The sequence below is a fragment of the Cherax quadricarinatus genome, chromosome 23 (genome assembly GCF_038502225.1).
Source record: "Cherax quadricarinatus isolate ZL_2023a chromosome 23, ASM3850222v1, whole genome shotgun sequence".
Taxonomy (NCBI): Eukaryota; Metazoa; Arthropoda; class Malacostraca; order Decapoda; family Parastacidae; genus Cherax; species Cherax quadricarinatus.
In genome coordinates this window covers 19,701,138-19,722,624 of record NC_091314.1, presented here as the reverse complement: position 1 = coordinate 19,722,624, position 21,487 = coordinate 19,701,138, and the positions used below count along the sequence as shown (strand labels likewise).

Sequence of the window (21,487 nt, the reverse complement as noted above, 5' to 3'; positions counted from 1 at the left end):
GTGGTAGTTACAAATGGTTGTAATTGTCCTGTACAGTATTATATATATAGAATGTGAAGTAGAAGCATGCATTGGAATTGTGTAATTACACCATATGATTGGTTGCTGATCATATTGTATGATATGGATTATGCCATTCATCCTGTCATAGCACTCTTGTTTTCTCAGTCTTTTCTATTGTCTTGTGCCTTAGTAAGCACATAACAAATATGTATAGTTTTTTTTTTTTTTTCTCAACAAGTCGGCTGTCTCCCACCGAGGCAGGGTGACCCAAAAAAAACAGAAAGAAAATCCCCAAAAAGAAAATACTTTCATCATCATTCAACACTTTCACCACACTCACACATTATCACTGCTTTTGCAGAGGTGCTCAGAATACAACAGTTTAGAAGCATATACGTATAAAGATACAAAACATATCCCTCCAAACTGCCAATATCCCAAACCCCTCCTTTAAAGTGCAGGCATTGTACTTCCCATTTCCAGGACTCAAGTCCGACTATATGAAAATAACCGGTTTCCCTGAATCCCTTCACTAAATATTACCCTGCTCACACCCCAACAGATCATCAGGTCCCAAGTATCATTCGTCTCCATTCACTCCTATCTAACATGCTCATGCACGCTTGCTGGAAGTCCAAGCCCCTTGCCCACAAAACCTCCTTTACCCTCTCTTTCCAACCTTTTTGAGGATGACCCCTACCCCTCCTTCCTTCCCCTATAGATTTATATGCTTTCCATGTCATTCTACTTTGATCCATTCTCTCTAAATGACCAAACCACCTCAACAACCCCTCTTCTGCCCTCTGACTAATGCTTTTATTAACTCCACACCTTCTCCTAATTTCCACACTCCGAATTTTTCTGCATAATATTTACACCACACATTGCCCTTAGACAGGATGTCTCCACTGCCTCCAACCGTCTCCTCGCTGCTGCATTTACCACCCAAGCTTCACATCCATATAAGAGTGTTGGTACTACTATACTTTCATACATTCCCTTCTTTGCCTCCATAGATAACGTTTTTTGACTCCACATATACCTCAACGCACCACTCACCTTTTTTACCTCATCAATTCTATGATTAACCTCATCCATCATAAACCCATCCGCCGACACGTCAACTCCCAAGTATCTGAAAACATTCACTTCTTCCATACTCCTCCTCCCCAATTTGATATCCAATTTTTCTTTATCTAAATCATTTGATACCTTCATCACCTTAATCTTTTCTATGTTCACTTTCAACTTTCTACCTTTACACACATTCTCAAACTCATCCACTAACCTTTGCAATTTTTCTTTAGAATATCCCATAAGCACAGTATCATCAGCAAAAAGTAACTGTGTCAGTTCCCATTTTGAATTTGATTCCCCATAATTTAATCCTACCCCTCTCCCGAACACCCTAGCATTTACTTCTTTTACAACCCCATCTATAAATATATTAAACAACCATGGTGACATTACACATCCCTGTCTAAGACCTACTTTTACCGGGAAGTATTCTCCCTCTCTTCTACACACCCTAACCTGAGCCTCACTATCCTCATAAAAGCTCTTTACAGCATTTAGTAACTTACCACCTATTCCATATACTTGCAACATCTGCCACATTGCTCCTCTATCCACTCTATCATATGCCTTTTCTAAATCCATAAATGCAATAAAAACTTCCCTACCTTTATCTAAATACTGTTCACATATATGCTTCAATGTAAACACTTGATCTACACATCCCCTACCCACTCTAAACCTCCTTGCTCATCCGCAATCCTACATTCTGTCTTACCTCTAATTCTTTCAATTATAACCCTACCGTATACTTTTCCTGGTATACTCAGTAAACTTATTCCTCTATAATTTTTACAATCTCTTTTGTCCCCTTTCCCTTTATATAAAGGGACTATACATGCTCTCCGCCAATCCCTAGGTACCTTCCCCTCTTTCATGCATTTATTAAACAAAAGTACCAACCACTCCAACACTGTATATCCCCCCTGCTTTTAACATTTCTGTCATGATCCCATCAGTTCCAGCTGCTTTACCCCCTTTCATTCTACGTAATGCCTCACGTACCTCCACCACACTTACATTCTGCTCTTCTTCACTCCTAAAAGATGGTATACCTCCCTGGCCAGTGCATGAAATTACCGCCTCCCTTTCTTCCTCAACATTTAAAAGTTCCTCAAAATATTCTCGCCATTTACCTAATACCTCCCTCTCCCCATCTACTAACTCCCCTACTCTGTTTTTAACTGACAAATCCATACTTTCCCTAGGCTTTCTTAACTTGTTTAACTCACTCCAAAATTTTTTCTTATTATTTTTTTTTATTATCACACCGGCCGATTCCCACCAAGGCAGGGTGGCCCGAAAAAGAAAAACTTTCACCATCATTCACTCCATCACTGTCTTGCCAGAAGGGTGCTTTACACTACAGTTTTTAAACTGCAACATTAACACCCCTCCTTCAGAGTGCAGGCACTGTACTTCCCATCTCCAGGACTCAAGTCTGGCCTGCCGGTTTCCCTGAATCCCTTCATAAATGTTACTTTGCTCACACTCCAACAGCACGTCAAGTATTAAAAACCATTTGTCTCCATTCACTCCTATCAAACACGCTCACGCATGCCTGCTGGAAGTCCAAGCCCCTCGCACACAAAACCTCCTTTACCCCCTCCCTCCAACCTTTCCTAGGCCGACCCCTACCCCGCCTTCCTTCCACTACAGACTGATACACTCTTGAAGTCGTTCTGTTTCGCTCCATTCTCTCTACATGTCCGAACCACCTCAACAACCCTTCCTCAGCCCTCTGGACAACAGTTTTGGTAATCCCGCACCTCCTCCTAACTTCCAAACTACGAATTCTCTGCATTATATTCACACCACACATTGCCCTCAGACATGACTTCTCTACTGCCTCCAGCCTTCTCCTCGCTGCAACATTCATCACCCACGCTTCACACCCATATAAGAGCGTTGGTAAAAAAATTTCTTATTTTCATTAAAATTTCTTGACAGTGCCTCTCTCACTCTTTCATCTGCTCTCCTTTTGCACTCTCTCACCACTCTCTTCACCTTTCTTTTACTCTCCATATACTCTGCTCTTCTTATAACACTTCTGCTTTGTAAAAACCTCTCGTAAGCTACCTTTTTCTCTTTTATCACACCCTTTACTTCATCATTCCACCAATCACTACTCTTTCCTCCTGCCCCCACCCTCCTATAACCACAAACTTCTGCCCCACATTCTAATACTGCATTTTTAAAACTATTCCAACCCTCTTCAACCCCCCCACTACTCATCTTTGCACTAGCCCACCTTTCTGCCAATAGTCGTATAGTGTTATGGAATATTAATTAAAATGTCACCATTATTACCTGGAAGTCCTTGAAACACCAAGGAGATAATGTGATTGTTCAGCGTATTTAATAATAAAGCTCATTCAGTTTAATACTCATCATCTTGAGACCAGGGTTAATGTTAGAATTGTTTGTTGATATATCACAATTTTAAATTGAAATTTCCTGGTAAATGAGATGGAACAAACATTTACCATTTTGGAGACAGTTGTTTGATAACACACTGCTGGTTGTTCATTCTTCAGATATCATCCTGGCACCAATGGCACATAATTTTTTGATGAATTTGGTTTTCTTATCGAATCATTTGCAAAGAAGAATGGCCATTGTCCTGTTTGTGGTGCCTTAACTACTTGATTGATTGTCCACAACAGAAGCCCTATTCATGCAAGTTCCTGGAGCTGATAGATTTGATTAATTTCGAGATTGTTATCACCCAAATACATTGGTGACCATATCCTGGACTTCATTCTGTTTTCTGCTAATTCTTGGAGCATTGATGGTGTTGAGGTAATATCTCTCGATGTTATCGTCATATTGTCACTTTTAGATACTATGGTGCTCCCTTCTTGTGAGCATATACTGTCTTTTTGTAATTCTAGAAACCTTGATATGAACCAGGTTGGTGTGGTGGTGAGAGATACCTTGGGCAAGGCAGATGCATCTGCACTGTGTGTATACCAGTTTGCAAAGTTTCATGATGAGGCATTTCAATGTGACTAGTAAGTACCGTCCTTTGATCATTGAAAAGAACTTGATTTGTGACCTTGCCCTTTAGTATGGTTCCTGTGTTGCCCAGTTATGGAGGTCTTGTAGGTGTGCAGAGCATAGATTGCATACTCTTGTGTCATAGTCTGATTATGTAAAAGCTCACAAGGCAGTTGTGAACAGGGTAATGGTTCATAAGGTGGAATACTACAAGGAAAATATTGGATTTTGACTTGGGCTCTTGTATCTCATGTTTCTTTCTAAATTGATTGACTACTCTTATTTTAGATGAATTGTTTTCTTTTCTGGAGAGGAGTAAAGTTTTACTTTGTGGAGAGTTTGTAAGTAGATCATTTCATTCAAGTGAGACCTCTGTCTAAAGTTTTTAATGATTTGGTACTGAGCACTTTTTTTTGGAAATACATTGCTACTAATTTTGTTCAACATCTGCTCTATTTGCTACCATTGATCATAGATTACTGATAAGTGAAGTTTTTTGGCTGTGGCCTTAGGGATACTACATTGTCACTTCTGAAATTGTATCTTTCTAGTTGGTCCTGTCAGGTAGTAATCAGTGATTGTGTATCTGAGCTGTCTTCTTTTCCATATTGTGTTACTCAGGGTTCTGTTCCTGGAGTGGTATTGTTTACTCTTCGTTATTGACTTGACTTTATTCTTGGATGCCCATGGGGTTTATTAACATTTTATGATCACGATTAACAAGTCTACATCTGAGTTTTAAACATGGAAGTTGCCCAGCTCTGTTATAGTTCTCTCTTGTTAGATATTTGGACTTGTATGACAAATAGGAAAGTGAAACTAAATGAGCTTGAGACAGATTTTGATTGTCAGGAAACCTCAGGGGAGTACAAATCAGAGACTGGCACCTTTGATTATTGTAATGCCAATTTGCAGTGTATGGGATCAGAGAGGGATCCGGAGGTCTTGGATTCGCCATTGTCATGTATTGGACACATCAACCAAATTGTTAAATCTTGCAGTTTTCATATTTGTGTTCTCTGTGCAGTCAGATAACATCTTCATAAGCAGAGCATTTTGGCCCTTATCGATTTGCTTGTTTCTTCAGGTGTTTTTTGTAATTGCCTATGGATTTGCCTGACTACTCGCTAAAAAAATTTTCTGTCTTATGAATCATGGAGCTAGACTGGTATTTTTGCTCCCAACTGGAGTTCCTACTAGTCCCTTTTTGTAAAAGCTGCATTGCCTCCATATGGCATGAATAGAACTTAAGCTCTGTTTATTAACTTTTAACCCATTGACTGTCACAACCCCAATTCTGAAACTGTCTCCCTGTATCTCAAAATATTAAAAAAAAAAAAAAAATTCTTAATAAAATGTTAGGATTAATTTGCTGAGTGTTTTAAGCCTCAAAAATTTTGTTTGCAATCAGTACTTATTGAGATATACTAGAAGCATAAAGTTGGCAGAAAATGAGCTGCGTATGGCAGCGGTGGCGAATGCCACTCACACTTTCTTTCTTTCAACACACCGGCCATATCCCACCGAGGCGGGGTGGCCCAAAAGGAAAAACGAAAGTTTCTCCTTTTACATTTAGTAATATACACAGGAGAATGGGTTACTAGCCCCTTGCTCCCAGCATTTTAGTCGCCTCTTACAACACGCATGGCTTACGGAGGAAGAATTCTGTTCCACTTCCCCATGGAGGTAAGAGGAAATAAACAAAAACAAGAACTAGAAAGAAAATAGAAGAAAACCCAAAGGGGTGTGTGTATATATATGCTTGTACATGTATGTGTAGTGTGACCTAAGTGTAAGTAGAAGTAGCAAGACATACCTGAAATCTTGCATGTGTATGAGACAGAAAAAGAAAGACAACAGCAATCCTACCATCGTGTAAAACAATTACAGGCTTCAGTTTTACACTCACTTGGCAGGACGGTAGTACCTCCCTGGGCGGTTGCTGTCTACCAACCTACTACCTTATATTTAACATGTATACACTCGTTGTATACAACACAATAACCGCACAAACAGTATCATTATAATATTGTTTACAGAACTTGTTTACACAAACCAACAACACAAAAAATTGTTTTACTATTTTTCTATAATATATATACAAATGTACAGTCACTGGACACTTCCTAGAAATGCTGCAGCTTGTGGAACTCTTTGAACATGGTGTTATACGTAAAACCAGTGTGTGTGCATTTTTGTTGGCAGGTTGTTGTGGTTGTGAAGGTTGTTGTGGTTGTGCAGGTTATGGGTGTGGTTGTGCAGGTTATTGTGGCTGTGCAAGTTGTTGTTGTGCAGGTTGTTGTGGTTGTGCAGGCTGATATGGGTATGGTTGTGCAAGTTGTTGTTGTGGTTGTGAAGGTTTTTGTGCAGGTTGTTGTGGTTGTGCAGGTTATTGTGGTGTGTGGGTGGTTGAAACTGGCCTTTCTTGTGGATGTGCTGAATCATGTACCCAGGCTACCAGCCTGGGTACATGACACAGCATTACACCACCACCACCTGCTATTGCATGTTTATACCATCCCAATTGTAACATTACCCATACCTTCCTACCTTCCTTCCTTCCTTACTTCTTTCCTTCCCTCCTTCCTTAATTCCTTCCCTCCTTCCTTCCTCCTGGTATCCTGGGCATTGCTTTCAGTCACAAACTCCTCAAAACCATGAAATTCATCTTCACTGAAACTTCCATCTGTGTTAGAGCTATCACTTGGGAAGAGAAGAGTCCCAGATTCGCTGGGAGTCAGATATTTCTTATGGCTAGGCATGCTGAACAAGGACTACTGAAATGGCATTCCCACAATGCACCACTGGCTCCCCGATTTTTTTATATATTGCGTGCACTAACCATGGAGACCCATTCTCTCAAATGTGGGCCTACCAGCTTTCTCCCGCTTGATTTGAAGCCACTAGAATTTTGGCATATTAATACATCAAAAACATTGGCTTGTATGACGTATATGTACAGCCGAAACAGTCAAAGGGTTCAAGCTATTAAGTCTAATGAAGCCAAATCTCTTGCTGATATGCTTGTGCCTTTTACATCAGTTTTGGGAATGTTTCTGACCCTTTTAGTGATTGAGCCTCATGCTATTGGGGAGGAATCGTGTGCAGAAAATCTTTCCTTGTGTGGCTCCTAGATTGTTCAACAGGTTGCCAGTGTCTGTTAAGAATCAGGAATCTGTTCATGCTTTCAAGTCTCAGATAAAAGTGCATAGATCAAATTGTCACTTTTGAATATAATTTCTTCTTTATCGTTGCTGCAGTTATGGCTTGGTGTGTGAGCGCTTGTACTGTACTCTAACCACTTAGTAGTCTGTGCTGCAGTACTACGGGTTTGAGCTTAGGGTCTGTGCCATAGAACTACTTGATAAGCTCGGCTCACTCAGATAAGCAGTGAGCGGCAAATTTGAGCCTAGATATGAGAATGTGGCGAGTGTGTACCATATGAAAAAAATCCTGCCCTATGAAGTGCATGATGGGGGGAAAAATTAATTTGATTTAAAATAGTGATTTTGTAGTGTATTTTCATGTGGTTTTTATGGTTGTATTCTTAGTTTCTTGGTATCATTTGATAGGATGGATGATATATTACAGAAATAGGGATAGTTTTGATTGGTTCGAGGACTGTAAGTAGCTTGAAATTAAGCTCAAAGTATCAGAAATGTTTGACTTTTATCAGTATTCCAGAGGACATGAATTACATTACTCATCTAATATGCATGCAACTGGCCAGTCTAATACAATTCACGAATGTGCTCACACTACTTACACAATTATTACAACAATTCAGTAGTCTGCATACCAGTAAATCTTGAAATTTTGTGTAAATAAAAATCCAAAATGGAAAGCAGGTGTTATGTAGAAGCCTGAGGATGTAACTAATGAACAGAAGAAATGATGTCTTAGTGCAACGAATGTCTACATTGTTTATTTTAGACCCTATTTTTAATCTGGCAATTTTTTTTTTATTTTGTGTGAAATTGGTCAAATTACCAGGCTTTGATCATTTTGTTGGGCAAGTTGAAATGGGTAAATGGGCAGTTTCTTGTTCCCCTCTCAATAGAATAGAAGGAATACTAGTGAGAGAGATACAAGTTTGGTTGACTGGAACAATGTAATTGGCCTAAAATAGGACTCGGTGAGAGAAGTCGCCAGTGCATAAATATCGCCACTACCACTAACTTTATGAGAGTGTTATTTCGTGAATTTTCCATCAAATTTCATACTTTTGGTTTCATTACCTTCAGAAAAAGATTATCTTATTTCGTAAGAATTTTTTTTTTTTTTAATTCTTAGACCTTGAAAGCAATTCTCAGACCAGTGGTCTGGTCCCTGAAAGGGTTAAAGAACAGTTGCTCAAAAATAATTTTTTTTTTTTTTTTTTAACTGGTTGTCTCCCATCACAGTAGGGTAACCTGAGAAAGAAGGAGCACTTTCACCATTCTTCATTTTATTACTGTCTTGACAGAGGTGTACCAATACTACAGATCAGATGCTCCTCCAAGCTTAAATATCCCCATCTCCTCTTTCAGAGTGCAGGCACTGTACTTCCTACCTCCAGGATTTAAGTCCAGCTAACCTGTTTCACTGAATCCTTTCACAACTGTTAACTTGCTCACACTCCAATGACTCATCAAGTCTCAAAAACCATTTGCCTCCACTTCTATCTAACATACTGACACACCTGCTGGATGTCCAAGTCCCCCTCACACACACACACACACACACACACACACACACACAACCTCCTTTACCTCGTCTCCAACTTCACCTTCCCTCCTACAGATTTATACATCTCAAAAGTCATCCTATTTTGCTCCATCCTCTCAAAATGTCCAAACCTTCTCAACTCCTCCTCAGCCCTCTGGATAATACCTCTCATAACCCCGCACCTCCTCCTAATCCCCAAGCTACAAATTCTCTACGTATTAACAGAACACGTTGCCTTCAGACACAACATCACTGCCTCTAGCCTCCTCCTTGCTGCAACATTCACACTCCATTCTTCACACCTATATGTAAGTGTTTATACCACCATACTCTCATACATTCTCCCTTTTGCCTCCATAGGTAATGTTCTTTGTCTCCACAGATGACTCGATGCACCACTCACCTTTTTCCCCTCATCAGTTCTATGGTTTACCTCATTTTTCATAGACCCATCAGCCGGTAAGCCCACTCCCAAATATCTGAATAGATTCGCATCCTCCATACTCCTCCTCGCCTTCCAATGTGATATCCAGTCTTCCATTACCTAAATTATGTTACCCTCTTCTCCTTTCTCTTTCCTTTGCTCACTTTTAACTGCCTTCTGCATGCCCTCCCAGTTTCATCCACTAACCTTTGCAACTTCTCTTCAGAATCTCTCAAAAGCACAATGCCATTGGCAAACAGCAGCTGTGATAACATCCACTTTCTATTAATTTCTGCATATTTTAATCCTACACCTCTCTCCAACACCATAGCATTTACTTTTTACAATCCCATCTATAAATATGTTAAACAACCATGTTGACATTGTGCATCCCCTATCAGAGGCCTGACTACTGGAAAACAATCTCCCTCTCTCCTACATACCCTAATCTGAGCCTCACTGCTTTCAGTAACATTCCACTTGTTCCATACATTTGCAACATCTACCATATTGCTCCCGTATCCACCCTATCATATTTTTTTTCCAACGAACCTACTGTATCCCACCGAGGCAGGGTGACCTAAAAACAAAAACAAAAGTTTTTCTTTTTAAATTTAGTAATTTATACAGGAGAAGGGATTACTGGTCCCTTGCTCCTGGCATTTTAGTTGCCTCTTACAACATGCATGGCTTATGGAGGAAGAATTCACCCTGTCATATGCCTTTTATAAATTCTTGAGTGCAACAAAAACTCTGACCTTTATCTAAATATTGTTCACTTTTATGCTTCACTGTAAACATTTGGTCCACACATCCCCTACCCTCCCTAAAGCCTACTTGTTCATCAGCAAGTCTGTTCATCTTCCCCTTAATTCTTTTAATAATAACTTTCCCATACACTTTACCTGATATACTGAGCAGGTTTATTTTCCTAGATTTTTTACACACTTTTATCCTTGTTCTTTTATACAAAGGAACTATGTATGCTCTGCTAATCCCTAGGCACCTTCCTCTCTCTTACACATTGAACAAAAGTAGCAGCCACACTAAAACTATATCCCCACCTACTTTTATTATTTCTGCCTTGATCCCATCAATCCCAGCTGCTTTACCCTCTAGGGAATGCATAATATCTTTATTTCTACAAGTACATTTACAAAGTATACAGGGCTAACTAACATCAATGACATACTACTGCATAGCTGCATAGAAAGCCCCTCGTTATGCAGAATATTTCGGGCAAATTAGGTCAGTTGTGACCCAGGATGCAACCCACACCAGTGGACTAACACCCAGGTACCCATTTTCCTGATGGATGAACAGGGATGGCAGGTGTCTCATGGAAACCACTTCCTAATGTTTTCCCAGCTGTACTGGGAATTTTATTCCTGGGCCTCAGTGTGTGAGCTGAGTGCATTAGCAATTGAGCTACATGACAGTTGACAGATAAAAACAGAAGAGTTATTAGATTGGGAGTTGAAGGTATCGCAAAGATGACGGGAATATTTTGAGGAGCTATTAAATGTTGATGAAGAATGATAGGCAGTGATTTCATGCACTGGCCAGGGAGGTGTAACATCTTTTAGGAGTGAAACAATTATTATTGTTATTTAAAGTTGAAGGTACATCATTTAGTAATACAAGCCATAACCTAACCAGTCTTAAACCCAACTGAGCCAGTGAACCAGCCTGGGGTCTCTGGTCAAGCCAGTGCATAGTCTTCATGTAGTTTGGGTAGGGTCAGTGGCCAAAGTTTAATAGCCCTGAAAGGGCCAGTGGTTGTATCTTTCTAGGGTTATCTGGAAAAAGACAAATACAGTATGCTCCCCCTGTATCTATGGGTGATATGTTCCAAGACAAGACCTACCGTGGATGCTCGAAACCGTAGATAGTAGCGAACCCTATATATAAGTTGTTTTATGCTTATATACATACAGCTGGAAGCTGGTGTTTGGAGGTGAAGGATATTGGGTGTTGGAGGGGTAGGGATGGAGGCCAGAAGTAATGAGGTGGTATGATGATGACTATGTGGGTGGCAGTATTGGTGGCCCAATGTGGGTAATGAGTGACTGTACGGGTGAGTGTGCAGTTGGTGTAGACAGTAATTAGAATGGTTGGTGGCTACATGTTACGAGTGTAGATGGCATGTTAGGGTATGTGGGGTGTGAAAACATGGGTAAGGTATGAGAGTGGGGCTGTTAGGGCTAGAAACTGTGGGGGAGTGGTGAGTGAAAGCATGAGTAAGGTGTGGGGTCATGTGGGCTTGAAGCTCTGGGACATGGTGTGGGTGGAAGGCGTGCTTGTTAGTGGCCTGGTGTGGGTGAAAGGCGTGCTTGTCAGTGGCCTGGTGTGGGTGGTGATTGGATGGTGGATGACTGGGTGGGCAATTGTGCAGTTGGTGGTAATGAACGTGGTGGGTAACTAAATGATTAGGTATGCAGAGTGAAAAGTCACATGAGTTGTGCAGGTGAGGCCATAGTGGGAATGTGGCTGAGAGAGAATGGTGGTTGTGGGGAAGGGTATAGGTGTAAGCGTGTGGTCATGGGGAAAATTGTATGGGCAGTTTGTGGGGGGATAGGTTGTTGGTTGGGATGGTGAGGGTGAAGGCATGTGGCTGTGGGGCAATTATAGGGACAGGTGGTATAGGTGGAGGTTGTGGGAAGGGGGGTTGTTGCTGGGTGTACAGCGAGGGTGTGGCCACAGGGAGAGGGGGTTAAGGTGGCACTGGGGGCCCATCGAGTCTCAATATAGCACGGTATAGGCAGTATTAGAAGCATACTAACTAAGCCATGAGCGTTTGCCTCTAATTTTACCACTACATTGTCCACAGGCAGGTTGTCAACAGGGCTGTGGAGTTGGCACATAAAGCCTTCGACTCCATGTCCTTTATTTATAGCACCTCCGACTCTTTTAATTACATTTTACCCACTCTGACTCCACAGCCCTGCTCTGAACAATACTTTTAATAATTCCACACTACGAATTCTCTGAAAGGGTTGACACGTCCTCTCCCAGACTTGTTCTCAGGGTTGAAACGTTTAAAATAAAAATGTTTTTTCTTATGAAAAGATTTTTTTTTTTTCTAAACATTATAGGCTAAAAAAAAATTTTTTTTGTGGCATCATCACCGACTGCCGGTCACCCGGTAATTTTTTATTTACTTTTTTCTACTTTTTTCTATTATTATTTTTTTTTTTTTCCAAGTAACTTTTATGGCCTGTGAGACCAATATGAGCACTATTTTGTAAGTTTTTCTTTCTTTACTACATAATAACTACACAAACACTGTTGTCACTATATTGTTTACAAAACTTGTTTACACAAATGAACAATATAAAATGTTTTGTTACTATTTTTCTATATTTTATATACACACACACAGTCACAGGACATGTTTCTAGAAGTTCTGCAGCCTGTGGAAGTCTTTGAAACACGGTGTCGTGCACAGTGGTGTTTTACATTCCTCACACACAAAACAAATGTGTCTGCATTGTTGTGGGCGTTTTTTTTTTTGTATGTGCACAGACATAACGCCTCTTCTGAGCCTTTTTCTTGAAAGCAGTAGCAGGCAGTTTTATTAGGAAGTGATCACCATGCTTCAGACAAGAAGGTAGTTGTTGATAATTTAGTGGGCGGTTTTCTATTGCAGGTGTTGTTCTGGTACTTGAATACTATTTGTCTGATGACAGACAAACAAAATTTGCCATATGGTGGTTTGTTTCTGGTCCTCATCTTATACATATTATAAGCATTGAACATGGAAATGTCCAGATAGAAAAAGAGTTTTATATACCACTTGCAACTCTGGCAAACACAATCAGCAAACCCAATCTGCATATCACATTTGTCCACTGAACGCATATTGAAGGTGTAATCAATCACAGCTGCAGGTTTTAGAATGGGTTCATTGGTGTCTATTCTGCCTGCCAGAGTTTGTCATTTCGTTAGGATGAACTGATGACAACAGTGTGACATCTCGTTTGTCATGCCACTGAAATGCCGTGATGTCATTGGCAGCAAACCTGTCGTTTCTGTCAGACCTGGTTTTGTCTGAGAAGTGAAGCATACGTAATAGTAGCACAAATCAATTCACTCGCATTATATCACCGAATCCTAGGGTTGCAATCAGATGGTCTGTTGACCAGTATGATTTGACACTGTGCTTATACACATGTGGCATAAGCATTATTGTGGCAAAGAAAAGATACTTCTCAGCCACAGTTGTCTCCTTCCACTGGTGTAGGCATGATTTTGCTGAAAGTATTGTGTTGGCATGGTGTACTTGAAGTATCTGTTGCTTTCCCTGACAATAATTTTCATCAAGGGTTCGTCAAAGAATAACTTGAAACATTCACATGTACATTCCCTTATTTGCCTCCATGGATAGCATTCTTTGTCTCCACAAATACCTCAATACACCACCCACCTTTTACTCTTTATCAGTTCTATGTTTTACCCCATCCTTCATAAACCCATCTTCCAACAAATCTGCTCCCAAATATCTGAACATATTTCTTCCATCCTCCCTTCTTCCAATCTGATATCCAATTTTTCTCTACCTAATTTACTTGATACTCTCATCACCTTACTCTTATCTATGTCCACTTTCAACTTTCCTCCTTTATTAATTATTAATAAACCATACAACGGGCGGAGATAGAACCCACGATCAGAGAGTCTCGAAACTCCAGACCGTCGCATTAGCCACTGGACCAGCTTGCCACAATAAGATTCGTCCAACTAGGTATATTTCTACACCATAGGAAGGCTAGCATAGGCACCACTGTGACCACAAATGCAAGTTTTTATAGACAAATCTCCAGCTAGCGTGGCCGTGACGAACTCTAGCTCAAGTCCACTCAAAGCCGTTAACATGACTCACGAAATCGTAATGACACGATTGCAAACAAATCATATAACGGGCTGGTCCAGTGGCTAACGCGACGGTCTGGGGTTTCGAGGCTCTCTGATTGCAGGTTCTATCCCCACCCGTTGTATGGTTTGTTTGCAATCGTGTCATTACGATTTCCTGAGTCATTAATTATTAATATATTTATTATTAATCCTTTAAGTGTCCAGATCCCCGATCTGAAAATTGTCGAGTGTCTTAAGAATTTAACCCCTTGACTGTCGCAACCCCCAATCCTGAGGTGTCTCCTGGTGTCGCAAAATTTAAAAAAAAAAAAAAAAAAAAAAAAATTTTCTTATGAAATGATAGAGAATCTTTTCCCGATTGTAATGACACCAAAAAAAAACGAAATTTGATGGAAAACTGACGGAATTACGCTCGCGAAGTTAGCGACCTTGGCGATATTTACAAATCGGCGATTTCGTCCACTTTGAGCCCTATTTTCGGCTAATTTCATTGTTCCAGTCGACCAAACTCATAGCTATTTCTTTAGAACTCCGTTTTTTCTATCGATTGAGTACAAGAAACTGCCCATTTACCAATTTCAACTACCCAATAACGTGGTCAGAAATTTGCAATTTGGCCAGTTTCACGAAAATTAAAAAAATGACAATTTCAAAATAAGGTCCAGAATGAACAATGCAGACATTCCTGGCTCTAAAATAATGTTTTCTTTGTTCATCAGTCACGTCTCCAGGCCCCTCTGATATTACTCTTGCTTTCTATTTTGTATTTTTATTCAAATAAAAAATAGAAGATTTACTATTATGCAGACTACTGCAATACTGTAATAACTGTATAAATAACATCAACCCATTCATGACTGCATATTAGAATGGCTAGTTGGACATTTATTGGACAATGATGTCATTTGTTTACTTTTGAACATCGGCAAAAATCAAACATTTCCCCTACTTTGAGCTCCATTTCCAGGTTCTTTTTATAGTAAAATCTATCAAAATCATCTCTTTTTCTATAACATGTTTTCCATTCTATCAAATGAGACCAAGAAAACTAGAATACAACCATAAATACTATACGAAAATAGACCACAAAGTCGGCATTTTAATTTAAAAAAAAACAGTCGGAGTTTTTTTTTTTTCTCATTATGCACTGCGTGCTCCAGGATTTTTTTTTATGTGGTGCACACTGACCACACAGACCCATTCTCTCACATGTGGGCCTACCAGCTTTCTCCTCCTTGATTTGAAGCCGCTAGAATTTATGAGCATACTATATACGTCAAACATGGTACCTCGTAAGACGTATATATACGGCCGCGACAGTCAAAGGGTTAAAAAAAAAATTTTTTTTTTCTTATTAAATGTTTGAGAATTTTTTTCTAAAGGTGATAAAACAAAGGTACAAAATTGGCTTTCTCAAATTTTACTGTCAGTGATATTTTTTGCATCGGTGATTTTGCCCACTTTGAGTCCTCTTTTAGGCCAGTTACATTGTTCCAGTCAACCAGATTCATACTATTTCACTAGTATGTCTTTCATTTTATCGATTGAGCACAAGAAACTGCCCAATCAACTATTTCAACTACCTAATAAAGTGATCAGAAATTAGTAATTTAGCCAGTTTTACTCAAATTTAAAAATTTGCCAGTTTCATAATAGGGTCTAGAATACAGCAAGCATTCCTGGCATTAAAGTAACATTTCCTCTGTTCATTAGTTATGTTCCCAGGCTTTACACATGAATTGCATTTTGAATATTTACGAAGAATTTTTTTTGCACAAAAAATAGAAGATTTACTGTTATGCATTACTGTAATAATTGTATAAACATTGTCAGTGCATTCATGAATGCATATTAGACATACCAGTTGGATGAATGACAATTTGTTTACTCTGGAATGTTGGCAAAAATTTAATATTTCTGCTACTTTGATCTCAATTTGAAGCTACTTCCAGTCCTGAAACCAATAAAGGCGTATCTCTTTTTGTAATATTTCTTCCATTCTATCAAATGATACCAAGAAACTGAGAATATGACCATAAAAAAAAATCCAAAAATATACCGCAAAGTTGCTATTTTTAACCAAAAACATGGTCGTAGCTTTTTTCCATTATGCACTGCATGGGGCAGGATTATTTTTGTGATCACACTTACCACATCAACCCATTCTTTCACATCTAGGCCTAAATTTACCACTCGCAGCTCATCTGAGTGAGCTGAGCTTGTGGTGTCCTACTACGGCACAGAGACTGCAAACCTGTAGAACACTGGCACTGATGACAAAGGGGTTAATTGTTATTAATATCATTGTATTATTATGAATATTACGTTATTATTTTCTTAAAAAACATCATACGAAAGTGAGATTTAAACTAAAACATTACCAGATTGTTGAACTATTTTTTTGGTAAGCTTTACTCACCTAATTTTTTTTTCAAATGCAGTGGTACCTTCAGTTACGAACTTAATTTGTTCCAGAAGGCTGTTCGAGTGCTGATACCGAACAAATTTGTTCCCATAAGGAATAATGTAAATTAGATTAGTCCGTTTCAAACCCCATAAAATACACTTACAAAAGCACTTACAAAAAATACACTTACATGTTCAAGTTGGGAGCTGTTCGAAACTCGAGGTACCACAGTTTTTTTGATGGTTTTCATACCTGCTTGCCCGAGTACAGCCACCTCCCACTTAATTAAAGCATATCTTAGCCTAATGTGGGTACTTGCCAGCTTCTCCATTCTTGTTACAATGGTATGATTTGATGATGATACAGTGCCTATGATGAAGTGAGGTGATGGTGTAGGCATTGTGATGTATTAGGCTAGTGATAAGTGAGGAAAGGATGCAGACACTCATGACATTTCACATCCATTAGTAACATTTTATTGTTTTTATCTCAGGTAAGTTATTAGTCAAATTTTCTTTGTTATGTATGAATAGATTATAATATTTTCACTTTTTTTTTTTTTCAGGAATCACAGTTTTACAATCCCATGAAGGGAATTTGTTATAGTAATTACCATTTGTTTTATTTATTTTAAAGTACAAAAACAAAAAATTGAAGAATTTTGGGGGATACAGTATAATGTCATTCAATTCCTTTTATACATTTCATCTTTACCTTTAACTTGTTCATGTGAAGTCAACTACAACATCCTAAACATTAAGAATTTGGCACAAATTTTACCAAAGTATTCCCATATCAAAAATAATTTTATTTTTTCCCTTATCAAAAATAATTTTATTTTTTCCCTTCTTATTTGGACAGTCTTCAATCTTCAGTCTTCTAGTATACCCTTTGGATCACCACCACTTTAAATTACAATAAAAAAATCATTGAAATCGGACTATTAAAAAATTTTAGTCAAATCCTGCTGCCTCACTTAATATTTTCGGACCACGGTGAACAGCAGATAACTGAAACTGCAGAAACCAAACCTGCAGATACAGGGGTTCTCCTGTACGTAAAGAAAAGTAGCTATTTTCTGAGAACCAAATATGACAGTAGACACTGTTTATTATTGTATGCAACAGTGTGTTATTCTCTGGTAAGAATGTTAACCTTGAATAAAACTTTGCATTTGCTAACAATGAATACCAGATGTTCAGAATGTTTTATTTTGCAATTACAGGTGTCCCTTGTTTTATGCTGTAGATGTGTTCCAGGGCCAAGTCAGCTATACTAAGCTCAATCAGGCAATAAACACTTAATTCTCCATAAGAAGTCTTTGATACACATTGCAAATTGCATAAAGAAAATGTATATCACACACAAAATTACCAGTAGAAATAAAACATCATGTAATACTGAATTTATTTAAAGTGAATCCACATAAAGTGAGGGAAATCTGTATTGTATTACCAGATATACAGTACTATAGTATGAAAATCACGAAGAGAAACTCGCAATGGCTTTGTTTATTTAAACTGCAAGTGATTTAAAGCTTCCAAATTAGATAAGTTAAGTAAGGCTACATAGTAGTGCTTTGTAAATCACATATAGTGAGATAATTTTGTACTGCTACTATTGATATAAATTTTATAATGCACATTCACTGTAATTGTATAATATAGCTCGACTAGGAGATGGAGGACTACCAGGAGGATCAACTACAGTCACTGGTACTCAAGCGTCGGTGACTAAGGTAAATCGCAGTAAGACCAATCGTAAACCTGCCACCACGTCTGTGTTACCTACCACCATGACTCCTGGCCTTACCTCTCCCATTGTTGCTACTACTGGGGACAAGACCAGCACCAGCGAGGCTCAAACCGTGAGTAAAGCTCCTCTTTCAACTTTTGACATTGTTAAAGTAAATTTTCAAGCATAATCTATTCATGTATTTAACATTACAGTTTAACTTACAAAAATATTTTATATTTTCAGGCAAAAGCTACATCTGCCAATAATGCAACCAATAGTGATTATGTTCTATTAACTCCGACCTCTCCAACTTCGCCTCCACCTGCAAATCAGGAAGAGGCTAGTGCAAAGTTACGACCATGTGATCGTTTAGACCAGTATGTAGACAACCTTGTAAGGAAGGCAGAGCAACCTCACCAAAATCGTGAAGAGCAGATCCTTCAAAAACAGCAAATTCTTGAAGAGTTGCAAAGGGTGGAGAGAGAATTGCAAGGGAAGGTAATCCCTTTTGGTGGCAACTATGATAGCCCACGAAGCACCAGCAGCAGCAGTAGCTGTAACAGCACTGGCATTACCACTAGCAGTAGTATTTCTGTTGTGGGAAACATTTGTAACATGAGTGGGACATCCATCACTACCTTAGCAAGCGGCAGTACCAATAGCAACACGAGTAATGTCATCAATGCAGGAAGCACCTCTTTGGCAGCTCCTCTTGTTTATCCTCCTGCATCCTTGCATACCCATGTACCTATTGCCACTCATACTGTGGAAACTCAGACAGGCTTCCTTCCTGGCACTGGATGGGCAAGTTTACCCCCAGGTGTAGTTATGTCAGAATTACCCCCAGTGGTGTCCCTGTATGGTGGGGCAGCTTCTGCGGCACAGTTGCCAATTTCACTTCCAGCTGAGGGAGCCCAAGTACCTTCATCAATGTTTCCTGGGGGATCTTGCCCTCAAGAAACAGCCGGTTACTCGGCTTCATCAGTGTATCATACTCCAGCTTCTCCACCTTCTCTTCCAACACACAATATTTCTTCTTCTGGGCCAGCAACTGGAAATGTTCCTGTTTCGGAAAGACCTAAAATGATACCATCAAAGAAGGCAGATAAAAAGAAACTTCAACTCCAGCAGCAGAAGCAGCAACCAGTGTCTCAGCAGCAACATAATACCCAACAGCAGATGATGGTTCAGCGCAGCCAAGCTGTACAGCAGTTACAGCTTCAACCAGTACAGCTGAGCCATGGGGTTGATGGTTCATATAGTTGTCCAGCTAGTGGCTTAGGTTCTCAACCATTACTTGTTCCAGGTGGGACTGTAACATCCCTACCTCCTCCACCTCCTCCAGGTGTGTTGCATCCTTCAAATGGAGCAACACAATGCCTTCCACCACCTCCACCTCCCCTTCCTCCACCACTTCTTGTTGAAACTACTCATGACCAGAGCTGCCAGAACAAGAACAAGATTGATACTACTGTACCAAGAGGAAAAATGGATAAAAAACGTAGTGTTCCCTCAGAATGTGATTGTCCAGGGCTTTTACCAAATGAAGAAGTGGCTAATAGTGGGGTTGGTTTAAATAAGTTAGAAAGCGATAGTGCGAGCCGTGATGCTGATAGCGGAGCGGAAGTTGTTCCTTTAACATCAATAGTCACTCCACTGCAACTGTCGACGGGGTTGGGGCCGGCCCCAGGCACAGGTTTGCAGTTTGTTCCCACTACTGTTGTACCCTCTCCTCATCTACAATTTGCACCCTTCCAAGTTGGCACAGGCTCTGTGCCTCTGCAATATGGTCACTTGTCTGCCTTGGGGATGGGACAGGCAGTAGCCAACCAGCCAGTCACCAGTCAAGCTGCTGCAGCTGCTGCAGCAGTAGCTGCACAGCAGCTGCAAGTGGTAGGTTCCTCTGGAGTTTCAGCTAGCAGCAGTAGTAGTAACACTAATACCAATACAAGTGGTTCTGTTGTAACAGGAGTTCCTCATTCTAACAAGTCTCAAGTGAAGAAATTTTTGCTACACTCGCCACAAATAGGAGTAAATACAGGAGAGAGCGGAGGTCAGCAGCGGGGACCACCTTTAGGACCACTCTTGCATACTAGTGCAGGCACACTTCCTTCAGGGCAACAGGTTTCTCATTCTGCTTCACTCAGTCAGCCATCCAAGAAAAGTAAGAAGCAGGTTCGGGGCAGTGTTAACAAGCAAGAGCGAGATGGTCATTACACACTTCCTGTCAGTGCAGATGGTGCAATTGTACAGGATGTTACTACACATCACCAGTCTGTTGCTGCAGGCCTACCTCTTGATCAAGCAGCCCAGGGCGTGGTGTATGCCAATACCCACACCATGGCCCACTTTCCTGCTAACATTGCAGCACCATCTGGCACCCTTCCTCTTACCAATGGACCTGTAACCACCTTTGGCCAAGGTCTGCAAGTTGAGTCAGGCTTAATGGTTGCTACTCCAGCAGCTCCAGCCAAAATACTGAATGACCAATTACCTGATATGATAACCACACCTGCTGCCCAGGTAAGTGCCATTTATAACCTTTTGTTGTAATTTAATAATTTTATTTGATTTTTTTTAATAAACTGGCTGTCTCCTACTGAAATAGGATGACCCAAAAAAGGAGAAGCATTTTCATTGTCATTCACTTTTTTATCAGTCATGCCAGTGTATGCAGCTGTTTAATGGAGTTGTAGAAATATGTAAATAAATATTAATGCAACTGAACAGTTAAAGGATTTAAAATGAACTACAGTAGTTTCATCTTAAAATGAAAATAGTATTGCCCTAGGCTTCTTTGAGTTTTGCAGTGTTATGTAATACTTCTTTAAAAAAATTTTTTTACATAGACTTCAATTTTCTATTAACCAGTTACCTTTTAATAGGTGAGTGGTGGTCAGTTGGGGGTAGGAGGAGTACCAGTGTCAGTTCCATATATGGGTAGCGATGGGAGTGTTCCATACACTGGATCAACGGGCATAGGACCAGGAGGAGTATGCCATTATCCAGCTGCAATACCCTCTCATCTGGTTGATGTAGACATAGAGACTGATTCCAACCACGACACAGCTCTGACGCTGGCATGTGCAGGTGGCCACGAAGAGTTAGTGCAGCTGTTACTTACTCGAGGCGCGAACATAGGTAAGAGTGGATACCTTGGTGAACTCTTTCAGATGTCAGTTTGTATTGCAACAAATTTTAATATAAACAAATGTTTTTGTGACAGTTTTAATTGTTAAAAAATTAGAGATGATCAATCA

The 21,487-nt window shown here is 39.8% G+C and overlaps 1 protein-coding gene across 3 annotated transcripts in view; it reads left to right on the top strand.

Moving 5' to 3' along the window:
* Nucleotides 1-21,368, top strand: part of LOC128685747 (ankyrin repeat domain-containing protein 17-like) — a gene marked incomplete at its 3' end in the record, with an annotated part of 256,077 nt that extends 234,709 nt beyond the window's left edge. For all 3 annotated transcript variants that reach the window (XM_070088008.1, XM_070088007.1, XM_070088009.1), the window contains 3 exon segments: nucleotides 18,158-18,357; nucleotides 18,471-20,750; nucleotides 21,113-21,368. In XM_070088008.1, the coding sequence (XP_069944109.1) occupies nucleotides 18,158-18,357; nucleotides 18,471-20,750; nucleotides 21,113-21,368 (2,736 nt within the window).
* Nucleotides 21,369-21,487: the final 119 nt, after the last annotated feature.